The sequence below is a fragment of the Oncorhynchus masou genome, chromosome 9 (assembly GCF_036934945.1).
Source record: "Oncorhynchus masou masou isolate Uvic2021 chromosome 9, UVic_Omas_1.1, whole genome shotgun sequence".
NCBI classification, from domain to species: domain Eukaryota; kingdom Metazoa; phylum Chordata; class Actinopteri; order Salmoniformes; family Salmonidae; genus Oncorhynchus; species Oncorhynchus masou.
The window spans coordinates 21,401,576-21,418,447 of NC_088220.1; the positions used below are offsets into that span (position 1 = coordinate 21,401,576).

The window sequence follows — 16,872 nt, forward strand, 5'->3', positions numbered from 1 at the left end:
CTCTCTCTCTCTCTCTCTCTCTCTCTCTCTCTCTCTCTCTCTCTCTCTCTCTCTCTCTCTCTCTCTCTCTCTCTCTCTCTCTCTCTCTCTCTCTCTCTCTCTCTCTCTCTCTCTCTCTCTCTCTCTCTCTTCTCTCTCTCTCTCTCTCTCTCTCTCCCTCTTCTCTCTCTCTCTCTCTCTCTCTCTCTCTCTCTCTCTCTCTCTCTCTCTCTCTCTCTCTCTCTCTCTCTCTCTCTCTCTCTCTCTCTCTCTCTCTCTCTCTCTCTCTCTCTCTCTCTCATAATGATGAAATGCAGTGGAGACTCAGAATAAAGTTGCATACTGTGCATAAATAGCATATTTAATTGGTCTGTTATGTGGCCTAAATTAAATGGCTCTTGGACTGACGGGAACATTTACATTAACATAGTTCCTTAGCAGAGTCCAAGCCAAAATGTAAATTGGTACAGATAATTAGGATATGAGAAGGAACTTAAGCTGACGTCAGGGCTAATAATTGGAATGGATATGAAACAAACTGCTGCTGCTCAGTGGTAGTCTATTGCGGGCAGAGGTGGAGGTATGTTTGGATGGAAGAATGAAGAGGACAGGGTAAAAGAAAGCCTGCTCAGTAGTGAGGGGTACAGGGGCCAAGACATGGAGCCCTGTGGCATGCTGGGAAAGCCAAGGGCTCCAGCACCGCCCACTGTATGACCTCATTCACACTCTCGACGGTAACAGTGTTGAAACATACAGCATTACTTGTTTGAGATAGCTTAGAGTATAGATCTCTAGGTAATTTACCACTTTAATTCCCTCTGGCCATGATGCATATACCGTTCTGTGATTGAAGCACTGAAAGTGAGAGAGAGGGAAATTATATGATGGGGCTAATGATGGCGTTCCACTGTAGCTGTAAAGGCTCCCTCCACCACAATTAGCTAATGGGTTAAATACACCTGCTGCTGAACCGAGGCCCTCAGGGGGCGGCCCTCAGGGGCCCGACGCTTAGATCCTTTACAACATGCCATTGCTTTTGAGAGTATTTCCTTTCTATGTGAGAGATGAGAGGATCTAAGCGTCGGGCCCCTGAGGGCCTCAGTTCAGCAGCAGGTATATTTAATCCATTAGCTAATTGTGTTGGAGGGAGCCTTTACACCTACAGTGACATGCTATCATTAGCCCCCCTAATAATCTCCCCCTCTCTCAGATGCTGGCCCCTCCTGACACAACGTTCCTTAGTGTCCCCAAAATAAAGGTCAGCTTTTTGAGCTGATGTACTGGGATTCTCCTAGAGTAGCCATTATAATTACCTTCGTTTGCCTCCTCTCTCCCTCAATGATCCCGTCTTCCTACTGTATAATTTGTTAATGCTGCCAGAGCTCATTACTTTACCCTGAGAGGAGTGGAGAGAGGAGAAGAGGGCTTGCTGCCTCAGCCAGGCTGTTGCTCCAGGCATCCGGGGTATCATGCTGAATGATTAGCAAGAAAGATTAATAGTGAATTAAAGTACCTAGAGATTACACATCTCCCATCCTGCAGCCTAGCTGGGACCTCTGCTTTATGCCTGGGTGGTCATATGGGTGGGAGATCTCCCCTGCAGGACCAGTTAGCGTTCTCCCTGCCTGCTTCCCCTAGCATCTGAAGGATGTTGTGCTTTGCATGGTAAGTAGGTTCCTTTGTTCCATCTGTTTGGTGGTGTAAGCGCTGGGAGCGGTTGAGGTAGGGACAGGCAGGGCTGCACGCTGAGCCCCAGGGTGAGTGCATTCTGTGGAGGAGGCTGGAGCGCAGGCTGGGCCTCTAACTTTGTCCAGTGACTGGGCCAGTGCTCCATTTCATATTATAGGATAGGTTTGTATTACAGTATTTATTTGGGTGTTTGGATGTATCCGTGAAGTGTTGTGTATCTGTGAAGTGTCTTGCTGTCTGCCTGCCGGTCTGTCTGTCTGTACTGTATGTCTAGCTGTCTGCCTGCCGGTCTGTCTGTCTGTACTGTATGTCTAGCTGTCTGCCTGCCGGTCTGTCTGTCTGTACTGTATGTCTAGCTGTCTGCCTGCCGGTCTATCTGTCTGTACTGTATGTCTAGCTGTCTGCCTGCCGGTCTGTCTGTCTGTACTGTATGTCTGTTTGTGTTTAGGATTTTCTGTCAGTCTGTTTGTGTTTGTGATTGTCTGTCTTCTTGTCATCTTGTCTGTCTGTCTGTCTGTCTGTCTGTCTGTCTGTCTGTCTGTCTGTCTGTCTGTCTGTCTGTCTGTATGTATGTATGTACGTATGTCTACCTACTGGTTTGCCACACTGTTGTTTGGCCTCATGGCCGGCGTCACGCTAAGCGGAGGTGGCAGGGCCTGTGCAGCGCCTGACAGGGGAGTCTCTTCCCCTCCACTCATTCCAGCTGGGTGTCTCCCTGTGTTAGTGTCCATGCCTCAGCAGCCCCACACATAGAACACTGTCCCACGGGGCCTAGGGCAGAGCAACAAGCCTGGGAACGAAAGAGAGGAGAGAATGAGAAAGATAAAATAATTATGGATTAGCTCTAAGAGCCTCGGCAGACTTTACGCAACGCAGCTATTTGGAGCGTAGCAGAGTTTGTGCATGTCGTTTTTCATTAAAAAAATGGGTGGCTCATGCTAAGCATCTATTCATATTTTAAAACGCAATGTATTATTCCTTACTTTGCAGTAAGGGCAGTGTTCTGTAGATATTGAGGCTGATCTGACAAGTAGTATATTTAGTAACACAATGTATTGATAACCAAATGAAGTGCAAATTCTTATTTACAATGACTTCTGCCTAATTCCTATTTATGCCATGTCAGACACAGTAATGAAACATTATATGTTTTGATTAAATCAACAATACAGATACAGTACCTCAGTATTTTTATAAATATACTAAGTATGCCTCCTTTATGTTTATTATGCAAAGTACATTCTCTTCTTACAATCAATTAAATCAGACAAATTTGACTCAAGACTGCCCAAGATGACCGAAACAGCAGCCACAGGCAGCCAGTAGCATTCTAAATGGACATTCCAACCTCCACATTCTACATACCCTTTTCAATGCTCACCGACATTTTCCAGCAATACCACAATTAAAAGGACAACAGAAAGATTGTTCTGTTGCACAGTGACTCACTAACATGCTTAGTTCCAGCAATTCCACAGTCCTACTTCCAGTACACATGGCATATGCCAAATACATTTTCTACAGGATCGTTATAATCAGGTACTTCATTGAATTCAAGGGGCTTCTGATTGTTTCGGTTCTCCGTTGTATTCCACATCCTCTGCTTGCTGCTTTTTATTCTGGCTCAAAGATCCCTCTTTTTCCACATTGTTTTATTGTGGGAGCTGGTTTTCACACATTTAATCTGATTTCTACACTTCATTTTAAATGGCTTTTGTGAAGGTAGCACAGGCGCACTCATCTCTCATAGATACCCTGCATGCACACACTGACACCTCTCAGACGTTTCAGAACAGCAAGGGACCCTGTGAAGCATTTAACATCGTTGTGTTCTCATCATCAGATGTTTTAGAGTACCTAAACACAGCAACAGGCAACATTTAAAGGTTTTAGATGCATGCTACTGTATAACAGACTGCTTTCAGAAACGTTTAAAGGTTTTAGCTGCATGCTACTGTATAACAGACTGCTTTCAGAAACGTTTAAAGGCTTTAGCTGCATGCTACTGTATAACAGACTGCTTTCAGAAACATTTAAAGGCTTTAGCTGCATGCTACTGTATAACAGACTGCTTTCAGAAACGTTTAAAGGTTTTAGCTGCATGCTACTGTATAACAGACTGCTTTCAGAAACGTTTAAAGGTTTTAGCTGCATGCTACTGTATAACAGACTGCTTTCAGAAATGTTTAAAGGTTTTAGCTGCATGCTACTGTATAACAGACTGCTTTCAGAAACGTTTAAAGGCTTTAGCTGCATGCTACTGTATAACAGACTGCTTTCAGAAACGTTTAAAGGTTTTAGCTGCATGCTACTGTATAACAGACTGCTTTCAGAAACGTTTAAAGGTTTTAGCTGCATGCTACTGTATAACAGACTGCTTTCAGAAACGTTTAAAGGTTTTAGCTGCATGCTACTGTATAACAGACTGCTTTCAGAAACGTTTAAAGGCTTTAGCTGCATGCTACTGTATAACAGACTGCTTTCAGAAACGTTTAAAGGTTTTAGCTGCATGCTACTGTATAACAGACTGCTTTCAGAAACGTTTAAAGGTTTTAGCTGCATGCTACTGTATAACAGACTGCTTTCAGAAACGTTTAAAGGTTTTAGCTGCATGCTACTGTATAACAGACTGCTTTCAGAAATGTTTAAAGGCTTTAGCTGCATGCTACTGTATAACAGACTGCTTTCAGAAACGTTTAAAGGCTTTAGCTGCATGCTACTGTATAACAGACTGCTTTCAGAAACATTTAAAGGCTTTAGCTGCATGCTACTGTATAACAGACTGCTTTCAGAAACGTTTAAAGGTTTTAGCTGCATGCTACTGTATAACAGACTGCTTTCAGAAACGTTTAAAGGCTTTAGCTGCATGCTACTGTATAACAGACTGCTTTCAGAAACGTTTAAAGGTTTTAGCTGCATGCTACTGTATAACAGACTGCTTTCAGAAACGTTTAAAGGTTTTAGCTGCATGCTACTGTATAACAGACTGCTTTCAGAAATGTTTAAAGGTTTTAGATGCATGCTACTGTATAACAGACTGCTTTCAGAAATGTTTAAAGGCTTTAGATGCATGCTACTGTATAACAGACTGCTTTCAGAAAGTAATGAGACACCTCTTAAGATCTATAAACATATCACTCTGTCATTTACCACGTGTGTGTGCACTTGGGTGGAGTCAGATTGTAGATATGTAGACTCCCAAATAGCAACACTCACAAAGGGGGCGATAGCAGAGATTGTATTGCTCTGCCTGCCAGTAGACTGTAGGCTACTCTGCTAGCCTCTTGCTAGCTAGATAGCTAAAAACAGCAAGCAAGCCAGCCTTTTAGCTTCCCACATGGAAAATAATCAGATTTCTCAATAATATGCCCTGGCAAATATTCTTGTACTTTCCAGAGTAACCTTCAACATTTTCCCAGTTTGATTTGCTGATTGAATGTATTCAGTCCCGTATTAGATCATTTAAAAAACACACATGGCTACAGCTGTTTTTACCATTTCAAAATAGCCTTGAATCACATAGTTATTACTTCTAAACAAAGTACCCTTTGAGGGGATTCTAACAAGGCTACAATGATGTTTGTTCATTGTTTGAACAGTAGCTGGTGGCAGGTATCCTAGTGGTTAGAGCGTGTTCCTCACAATAGCTGCTGTCAAATCTGTCAAGAGAGAGATCACTGAATCAGGTCACTCTGTTGATCTGCCAGTTCAAAGACCTGCTTGCTGGAAGACTTTTTCAGTCTACATGGGAAACATTAGTTATTCTGTTGTACATGTTCCTCTGTATGTCTGTTAGTATGTGAGATATCTCTGCTGGGTCAAGAGTCACTCATATCACTAGTCTCTCTGTGAGATATCACTGCTGGGTCAAGAGTCACTCATCAACTAGTCTCTCTGTGAGATATCTCTGCTGGGTCAAGGGTCACACTCATATTACTTTTTCCACGTTTTTTCTATTTACATTTTTTACGTAAGAGCCTTATTCTAAAATGGATTAAAACAAATGTATAAGAAATCTACACATGCCCCATGATGACAAAGTGAAAACAGGTTAGAAAATGTATAACATTTTTAAAACAGATACCTTATTTACATAAGTATTCAGACCCTTTGCTATGAGACTCGAAATTGAGCTCAGGTGCATCCTATTTCAATTGATCATCCTTGAGATGTTTCTACAACTTGATTGGAGTCCACATGTGGTAAATTCAATTGATTGGACATTAATTTGGAAAGGCACACACCTGTCTATGTAAGGTCCCACAGTTGACAGTGCCTGTCAGAGCAAAAACCAAGCCATGATGTCGAAGGAATTGTTTGTTGAGCTCCGAGGCAAGATTGTGTCGAGCCACAGATCTGGGGAAGGGTACCAAAAAATGTCTGCAGCATTGAAGGTCCCCAAAGAACACAGTGGCCTCTATCATTTTTAAATGGAAGAAGTTTGGAACCACCAAGACTCTTCCTAGAGCTGGCCGCCCAGCCAAACTAAGCAATCGGGGTAGAAGGGCCTTGGTCAGGGAGGTGACCAAGAACCCAATAGTCACTCTGACAGAGCTCCAGAGTTCCTCTGTGGAGATGGGAGAACCTTCCAGAAGTAGAACCATCTCTCAGCACTTCACCAATCAGGCTTTTATGGTTGAGTGGCCAGACAGAAGCCACATACACTTAGGTTGCAGTCATTAAAGTTGTTTTTCAACTACCCCACACATTTCTTGTTAACAAACTGTAGTTTTGGCAAGTCGTTTAGGACATCTACTTTGTGCATGACACAAGTAATTTTTCCAACTATTGTTTACAGACAGATTATTTCACTTATAATTCACTGTATCACAATTCCAGTGGGTCAGAAGTTTAGATACACTAAGTTGACTGTCCCTTCAAACAGCTTGGAAAATTCCAGAAAATTATGTAATGGCTTTAGAAGTTTCTGATAGGCCAATTGACATCATCAGTGAATTGGAGGTGTGCCTGTGGATGTATTTCAATGCCTACCTTCAAACTCAGTGCCTCTTTGCTTGACATCATGGGAAAATCAATGTAGACATCCACAAGTCTGGTTCATCCTTGGGAGCATTTTCCAAACACCTGAAGGTACCATGTTCATCTGAACAAACAATAGTATGCAAGTATAAACACCATGGGACCATGCAGCCGTCATACCGCTCAGGAAGGAGACGCGTTCTATCTCCTAGAGATGAACATACTTTGGTGTGAAAAGTGCAAATCAATCCCAGAATAACAGCAAAGGACCTTGTGAAGATTCTGGAGGAAACATGTACAAAAGTGTCTATATCCACAGTAAAACGGTTTGCAACTGCACATGGGGACAAAGATCGTACTTTCTGGAGAAATGTCCTCTGGTCTGATGAAACAAAAATAGAACTGTTTGGCCATAATGACCATCATTATGTTCGGAGGAAAAAGGGGGAGGCTTGCAAGCCGAGGGTGGCAGCATCATGTTCTGGGGGTGCTTTGCTGCAGGAGGGACTAGTGCACTTCACAAAATAAATGGCATCCTGAGGATTGAAAATTATATGGATATATTGAAGCAACATCTCAAGGCATCAGTCAGGAAGTTAAAGCTTGGTCGCAAATGGGTCTTCCAAATGGACAATGACCCCAAGCATACTTCCAAAGTTGTGGTAAAATGGCTTAAGGACAACAAAGTCAAGGTATTGGAGTGGCCATCACAAAGCCCTGACCTCAATCCCATGGAAAATTTGTGGGCAGAACTGAAAAAGTGTGTGCAAGCAAGGAGGCCTACGAACCTGCCTCAGTTACACCAGCTCTGTCAGGAGGAATGGGCCAAAATTCACCCAATTTATTGTGGGAAGCTTGTGGAAGGCTACCTGAAACGTTTGACCCAAGTTAAACAATTTAAAACCAATGCTACACTAATTGAGTGTATGTAAACTTCTGACCCACTGGGAATGTGATGAATGAAATTAAAGCTGAAATAAATCATTCTCTCTAAGATTATTCTGACATTTCACATTCTTAAAATAAAGTGGTAATACTAATTTACCAAATACAGGGAATTTTTACTCTAATTAAAGGAATTGTGAAAAACCGAGTTTAAGTTTATTTTTCTAAGGTGTATGTAAACTTATGACTTCAGCTGTATGTAAATGTGATATTTTTTTTAAATTAAAGTCAGTAGCAAAAATGTCTAAAAACCGGTTTTGATTTCTCACTATGAGGTATTGTGTGTAGATTGATGAAAAAACAACAACATTTTAATAAATGTTAAAATAAGGCTGTAACATGACAATGTGGGAAAAGTCAAAGGGTCTGAATACTTTCCGAAGGCACTGTAACTGCTGTAAAGTGCAACTTTCCTACTAGAAAAGTGTCGTTGTCGATGAAGATGTATACTCAGATTGTTTCATATCACGCTTAGGTTTTTTGTGAAGACCTGCAATGGAAAACAACAAAAAATATAAAACAATTCATCTCATAGTGCATCTATTCATCTGTTTCTATATATCAGCCCATGAATGTGTTGACTATGCTATGTGATTTTCTGTGACTATCTGTGTTGTCGTTTTTTCTGTCATCTATCATGTTTTCCCCCTTGTTTGTTCATCCGTCCATTGTCAGAAGGATAGACAGATAGAAAGCCCTCTGTGAGCTGCTTCTCATCTAATGTTCAAATCTACCTATTTGTTCCTGGAGCTGCTCTTCCACTTTTTAAGCACAATTTGAGCTGTTGCAGAGAGCATCAAAGCCTTGTGCCACATACATCTTATCTGTTGTTGATGTGCAGACGCTTTTCTCAACAGCTATTTCAGAGAAAACTGATTTCTGCCCCAGTAATTGCCTCTGCAATATTCCCCGGATCCGCACATCATTCAAAGGAATACGTCTTCTTTTCCCCTGAAAGCGTTCTGCAGTCTTGCAGAACGAGGTGAATGACATTTTTTCCTCCATTTTGTTCTTCTTTTTTCCCATTCTCCCGTGTCGTGCCAAAAAAAAGAACTTGGAGAGAGATTAGGGACACTTCTAGTGATATCTGCATCTGCCAATTAAAATACATTGCTCTTTCCCTGTGAGAAAAACACCAAGCATTTTACATCATCTATGAAACTAGCAGACAGATTAGTTTATCAAATAATATTACTTCAATCATTTATTTTTTTTTAAACAACATACATGTATAGTCCCTTCATATTTATACTGGACTCCAAGTACATCATCATCAAATCAACCAATCCCTCTAATCTTAATTACACCCTTCAGATGTCTGCAGACTAACCCATAAATCCCAGTCCATTGCAATACTATTTTTTGTATTTCGAGGCAACCTCTATTTGTACCATTTCTACTGGGATTGCCCTAAGAATAAATACTTTTCCTAAGAGTATAATTACATTTCCCATTGATTGATTGTGTTTTTTCAGACCTCCTAACAGTACTGTTTATAGGTCCATCTTAACACAGCCATTATGACTCAACAACCACTCCTGAGAAGTTTAATGCTTTAATATTTCATCGGTTTAACCCTCCAAACTCATGTTCATGATATGAACTTTTTAAACTTTGTCTGGTTTGCCATACCACATAAAATTGAACATTTTTTTCTCACATGAATAGAAGCATGTTAAATTCATCAAAAGACACAATGAATTGCTTTAGTGTGATTAAAACTTGTCAGTGGTCACCAGTTGTAACACTGAGCTGCTCAATATTCACTATTGGATCCTCTGTGTTTTTCCATCCCTCATGATTTCAGAATTCTGCATACACTTTACAGTCCATACTCTGTCCACACAAATGGTTTTTAACATGGAATTTTAGAGAATTAGATCTGAAAGCATTTCTCATTTGTATTTTACATTGGCCATGGGACCATGCTATTCTGGAACACTGGCATCTTGCAAAGCTTTTATTCCCATGGGAAATTTGCCTATATCAGAGAAATCATTTGCCCAATGCCCATTCAATCTGACTGGAATGGCAGGTACATAGAGAACCCTGCCTGAGTGATGAAATAAGATCTCAGCTGGATAGTTGTGTTCCAGTCGTTTTCTAAAATAACTTGGGGGAATATAAGAAATGAAGGTGACTCCTTGCTTTAATGTGGCTGTAAACACACTTCTCAACCCATTGGAAATGCCTTTGTCAAATGCTATCTGAAATTCCACAATTTATGTCAGCCAGCCGGCTGCACTGTGACTGCTGCTCTTTGTTTTATCTCAGCCGACTCCCATTAGCTCCAATATCAAAACCATGACATAAACACTGCATTAAGAACCCAGATATCTGTCACATCTGACTTGATCCCGACAAGCCCAATCCTCTCAGAGCGGGTGTAAACAGTTTGTCACTGAACTGGGATGCCTCTTTATATCGTTGACATTTGGTGTTCATTCCAGAGGCAGAAGAAGAAAGCAGACGTAGAGAACCTGCGAGAGTCATGCCTGGATTCTAAATGGGGTTCACCACAGGTGACAGGGATATGAACCCCGGTGTGGCTGTAATAAGCTGTGCCTCTGTATCTTCTATTAGACAGAGGACAATGGTAGAGAACGTTCTGATTAGAGCTCATCTGTTGGTTACTATGGGAACAGGATATTATGTACTGGTGGTTTAGCTAACAGGAAGTTTATGTCTGTATGTGAGGCTTGTTTACAAAGCTCCTACAGACTCCATCTCCTCTTGTGGGATCTGGGATGAATTAGGATGCCTTCAGTCTGCCATTGACTGGCACTGTGCAGCGTGGCTCAGTCATAAACACACAGACACAAACAGTCAAGCACTAATATCACCTGAGAGGAATACCAGTGAAATATAGATGGTATTATTAGTTTTACTAATTAGCTATTTGATGTAATAGTTAAACAATGCATTCTGCCGTTATTTGTGTTATAATTGCTTTCTGTCATTGTTTTTTGATACTCAGAATGAAATAGAACTTGTACTTTGCAGAGATGCATATTCATAAAACCACAATATATAATTGCCAACTATAGATTCTTACTGTTGATGTTTTTTTGCATGTAGCTTAGCAGCTTTTCAACACAGATCACACCATTGTGTAAAATAGAGGCAGAGAGGGGTAGCGGCAGTAGGAGGGCTGTGGAAAAACATGACAGATCAACAAATGGCATGGGGAGTGTCTGGGGGATGCTGCTGTGTGTAGCTACCCAGCTCCATGCAGCCTGAGGTGGATAAAGCCCAACTCTGCTCTCTCCATCACTCTTCTCCCCACTCCTCACTGCTACCCACTACCCTGAACCCTCTCCTCAGACCCACTGACCTTTCCAGTGTCAGCATGCCCCCAGTCATACCCGGGTTGAGCTGATGTCAATAGTAGAGCAGAGCAGACTGTGAGAGCCAGCCAGTCAGCCAGGGTCCCATGTGGCTCTGTAGGTGGCATGGTATAATGAGCCAGCCCAGAGATCAACTATAGGACATACTGTAGCCTACACACACACACACAGACACACAGCCCGTTCCAGGTCTAGGATTTATCTGATCCAGTCCTGGCCCGTTCCAGTTCTAGGATTTATCTGACCCAGTCTTGGCACGTTCCAGGTCTAGGATTTATCTGACTCTGTCTTGGCCAGTGCTTGTCCGCTCCAAGTCTGCTGTGTGTCTGGACTGAGGGGGTGAGAGAGGGATAGCTGTTGGCTGGCTGGCACGGCCTGATTACCTAAGTCCATTTGTGAGCATTGAAGAGCGATGTCATCCCCAATCTGTCATCTCTTAGACTAGAATAGCTAGGCCTATCTGTCCCCTAGCAGTCATCTCTCAGACTAGAATAGCTAGGTCTATCTGTCCCCTAGCAGTCATCTCTTAGACTAGAATAGCTAGGCCTATCTGTCCCCTAGCAGTCATCTCTCAGACTAGAATAGCTAGGTCTATCTGTCCCTAGACAGAATAGTATCTGTCCCTTAGATCTCTCAGACTAGAATAGCTAGGCCTATCTGTCCCCTAGCAGTCATCTCTCAGACTAGAATAGCTAGGTCTAATAGACTAGGCTATCTGTCCCCAATCTGTCATCTCTCAGACTACAATAGATAGGCCTATCTGTCCGTTAGCAGTCATCTCTCAGACTACAATAGATAGGCCTATCTGTCCCTTAGCAGTCATCTCTCAGACTACAATAGATAGGCCTATCTGTCCCTTAGCAGTCATCTCTCAGACTAGAATAGCTAGGTCTATCTGTCCCCTAGCAGTCATCTCTCAGACTAGAATAGCTAGGTCTATCTGTCCCCTAGCAGTCATCTCTCAGACTAGAATAGCTAGGCCTATCTGTCCCCTAGCAGTCATCTCTTAGACTAGAATAGATAGGCCTATCTGTCCCCTAGCAGTCATCTCTCAGACTAGAATAGCTAGGTCTATCTGTCCCCTAGCAGTCATCTCTCAGACTAGAATAGATAGGCCTATCTGTCCCCTAGCAGTCATCTCTCAGACTAGAATAGATAGGCCTATCTGTCCCTTATCAGTCATCTCTCAGACTAGAATAGCTAGGCCTATCTGTCCCCTAGCAGTCATCTCTCAGACTAGAATAGCTAGGCCTATCTGTCCCCTAGCAGTCATCTCTCAGACTAGAATAGTCCCCTATAGGACTAGAATAGCTATCTGTCCCTTATCAGTCATCTCTCAGACTATCTGTCCCCTAATAGATAGGCCTATCTGTCCCTTCATCTCTCAGACAGTCATCTCTTAGACTAGAATAGATAGGCCTATCTGTCCCTTAGCAGTCATCTCTCAGACTAGGTCTATCTGTCCCTTAATAGCTAGGCCTATCTGTCCCAGTCATCTCTCAGACAGTCATCTCCCCTCAGACTAGAATAGATAGGCCTATCTGTCCCCTATCAGTCATCTCTCAGACTACAATAGATAGGCCTATCTGTCCCCTAGCAGTCATCTCTCAGACTACAATCTGTCCCCTAGATATCTCTCAGACTAGAATAGCCTATCAGTCATCTCTCAGACTAATAGATAGGCCTATCGTCCCTTAGCAGTCATCTCTCAGACTAGAATAGATAGGCCTATCTGTCCCTAGAATAGCAGTCATCTCTCAGATCTCTCAGACTAGAATAGCTAGGCCTATCTGTCCCCTAGCAGTCATCTCTCAGACTAGAATAGATAGGCCTATCTGTCCCCAATCAGTCATCTCTCAGACTACAATAGATAGGCCTATCTGTCCCTTAGCAGTCATCTCTCAGACTACAATAGATAGGCCTATCTGTCCCTTAGCAGTCATCTCTCAGACTACAATAGATAGGCCTATCTGTCCCATCTCTCAGACTAGATAGGCCTCATCTCAGACTCTAGATAGGCCTATCTGTCCCTTAGATCTCTCAGACTAGCTAGGCCTATCTGTCCCTGTCCCCTAGCAGTCATCTCTCAGACTAGAGCTAGCTAGGACCTATCTGTCCCCTAGCAGTCATCTCTCAGACTAGAATAGCTAGGCCTATCTGTCCCCTATCAGTCATCTCTCAGACTAGAATAGCTAGGCCTATCTGTCCCCTAGCAGTCATCTCTCAGACTAGAATAGATAGGCCTATCTGTCCCCTAGCAGTCATCTCTCAGACTAGAATAGCTAGGCCTATCTGTCCCCTAGCAGTCATCTCTCAGACTAGAATAGCTAGGCCTATCTGTCCCCTATCAGTCATCTCTCAGACTAGAATAGCTAGGCCTATCTGTCCCCTAGCAGTCATCTCTCAGACTAGAATAGCTAGGCCTATCTGTCCCCAGACTATCAGTCATCTGTCCCTTAGACTAGAATAGATAGGCCTATCTGTCCCCTAGCAGTCATCTCTCAGACTAGAATAGATAGGCCTATCTGTCCCCTATCAGTCATCTCTCAGACTAGAATAGCTAGGCCTATCTGTCCCCCTAGCAGTCATCTCTCAGACAGTCATCTGTCCCCTATCAGTCATCTCTCAGACTAGAATAGCTAGGTCTATCTGTCCCCTAGCAGTCATCTCTCATCTGTCCTGTCCCCTAGCAGTCATCTCTCAGACTAGAATAGCTAGGTCTATCTGTCCCCTAGCAGTCATCTCTCAGACTAGAATAGCTAGGCCTATCTGTCCCCTATCAGTCATCTCTCAGACTAGAATAGCTAGGTCTATCTGTCCCCTAGCAGTCATCTCTCAGACTAGAATAGCTAGGCCTATCTGTCCCCTAGCAGTCATCTCTCAGACTAGAATAGCTAGGCCTATCTGTCCCCTAGCAGTCATCTCTCAGACTAGAATAGCTAGGCCTATCTGTCCCCTATCAGTCATCTCTCAGACTAGAATAGCTAGGCCTATCTGTCCCCTAGCAGTCATCTCTCAGACTAGTCATCTCTCAGACTACAATAGATATCTGTCCCCTAGCAGTCATCTCTCAGACTAGAATAGCTAGGCCTATCTGTCCCCAGACTACAATAGATAGGCCAGTCATCTCTCAGACTAGAATAGCTAGGCCTATCTGTCCCCTCATCTCTCAGACTACAATAGCAGTCATCTCTCAGACTAGAATAGCTAGGCCTATCTGTCCCTCTAGACAGTCATCTCTCAGTCATCTAGACTATAGATAGGCCTATCTGTCCCTTATCAGTCATCTCTCAGATCTCTCAGTCATCTCTTAGACTACAATAGATAGGCCTATCTGTCCCCTAGCAGTCATCTCTCAGACTAGAATAGCTAGGCCTATCTGTCCCTTATCAGTCATCTCTCAGACTAGAATAGATAGGTCTATCTGTCCCCTAGCAGTCATCTCCTATCTGTCCCTTAGAGTCATCAGACTATCAATAGATAGGCCTATCTGTCCCCTATCAGTCATCTCTCAGACTAGTCATCTCTTAGACTAGAATAGATAGGCCTATCTGTCCCCTAGCAGTCATCTCTCAGACTAGAATAGATAGGCCTATCTGTCCCTTAGCAGTCATCTCTCAGACTAGAATAGATAGGCCTATCTGTCCTCCAGACTAGAATAGATAGGCATCTGTCATCATCTCTCAGACTAGAATAGATAGGCCTATCTGTCCCCTAGCAGTCATCTCTCAGACTAGAATAGATAGGCCTATCTGTCCCTTAGCAGTCATCTCTCAGACTAGAATAGATAGGCCTATCTGTCCCTTAGCAGTCATCTCTCAGACTAGAATAGATAGGCCTATCTGTCCCCTAGCAGTCATCTCTCAGACTAGAATAGATATGCCTATCTGTCCCCTAGCAGTCATCTCTCAGACTACAATAGATAGGCCTATCTGTCCCCTAGCAGTCATCTCTCAGACTACAATAGATAGGCCTATCTGTCCCCTAGCAGTCATCTCTCAGACTAGAATAGATAAGCCTCTCTGCACTTAAATAATAAATTCCACTCAATAAGTGTTGTCTGAATATATCACATATTCTGGGGGTAATCTTCTTTCTTTTATTCTTTACATGTTTACACAGTTAGCAGACTCTCTTATCCAGAGCAATTTACACGAGAAATTAGGATTAAGTGCCTTGCTCAAGAGCACATCAACATATGTTTCACCCTAGTCAGCTCGGGGATAAGAACCAGCAACCTTTCGGATTCTGGCCCAACACTCTTAACCGCTAGACTACCATCTATTAGTTGAGATGGTCTTTAGTTTACCATTATTTATTTTGGCTACCTTTAGGCTACTCTCTTTGAAACTATCTGGTGCCTTTTCTTCCGCTCTGTCTAACAACAGCCTTTTTCTTCTGTGTGTCTGCAGGTCGGCCTGTCCAGTGACTCCAGCTGTGTGGAGGAGATTCTACGGGTAAGATTCACTTCCTTTCCCTGCCCTCCATTAATTACACCTGATTATGCCTCAGATACTGTTAATTACACCTGGTTACGCCTCAGATACTGTTAATTACACCTGGTTACGCCTCAGATGCTGTTTGCACACAAAGCCACTTATCCACCCAGGCAGAGAGAAAAAAGAAAGGCTTCTGTGATCCTATTATAATGGGCACTTGTGTTCTAATACGAATCTGATCAAATTCATCAAGGGTTGTTGCTGGCTCACACATTTAGATCCTCTAAAATGGCTGTGTGAAAAGTGCTTAGACTTTCTTCAATGCCGAGACGCGCTCTTTTGTTTAGAAATCCATTCTGTGCATAATAGCCTGTACAGAATTTGAATGTAAAGGGCACTGGGTCCATGTGAACTGAAAAGTACATTTCCTTCTTGTATTCTTAGATGCAAACATATAGGCTGCCTTTTCTGTGAACTTTGACCTTTGTAGCAGGTGCTGATTCACTCCATGTGTTCTGACCTGTAATTACACTCTTCGGATAAGTGTTCCAAAAGAGTTCTTCGGTTGTCCCCATAGGATAATCCGTTTTTGTTCCTTGTTAAACCCAGAATGGTTCTACCTGGTTCTACCTTTCAGGTTCTACATAGCACCTTCTTTTCTAAGAGTGTAGATGAAGAGTGACATACAGGTGAGTTCCCAGAGTGACAGGCCACAGTAAGGTTTAATATTTTCACGGTATTTTATAAATGTTCCATTCCGAGAATAAATAATTTTTCTACCAGGAAGTGTCATTTTAAAGTATACAAAGCACATAAATATAAGCCTAATGATAGTGCCTTTATCCTATATATATAGCCTATGACAACGTTTCCCAAACTCAGTCCTTGGACTCCAGCTAAGGAGCGTTTTTTAAAGAGAGAGGCCAGGTGTATTGAGCAAGAGACAGAGGCAATATGTTAGAAGCTTATGCATAGTCCATCATTCATCAGCTAAATAAAAGGCTAATACTACATTTAATTTATTTCCTGAAATAGGTAGGTTAGGACATCTACACTGAGTGCACAAAACATTAGGAACACCTGCTCTTTCCATGACATAGACTGACTGACCAGGTGAATCCAGGTGGAAGCTAAGATCCCTTATTGATTTCACTTGTTAAATCCACTTCAATTAGTGTAGATGAAGGGAAGGAGGTTAAACAAGGATTTGTAAGCCTTGAGATAGTTGAGACATGGATTCTGTATGTGTGTCATTCAGAGGGGGAATGGGCAAGACACATGTAGGTTGTTCTGAGGGCAAAGGAGGGTGCAACTCAATATTAGGAAGGTATATACAGTGCATGTTTTCCACATCAATCTACCCACAGTACCCCATAATGACAAAGACAACAGGTTTTTAACCATATTTGCTCATTAAAAAAAATTTAAAACTGAAATATCAAATAATGTATTCAGACCCTTTACTCAGTACTTTGTTGAAGCACCTTTGGCAG

The 16,872-nt window shown here is 42.5% G+C and overlaps 1 protein-coding gene across 1 annotated transcript in view; it reads left to right on the forward strand.

Moving 5' to 3' along the window:
* Nucleotides 1-16,872, forward strand: part of aff2 (AF4/FMR2 family, member 2) — a 239,457-nt gene that overhangs the window by 57,291 nt on the left and 165,294 nt on the right. The window contains 1 exon segment of the mRNA XM_064972655.1: nt 15,353-15,397. Coding sequence (XP_064828727.1) covers nt 15,353-15,397 — 45 coding nt within the window.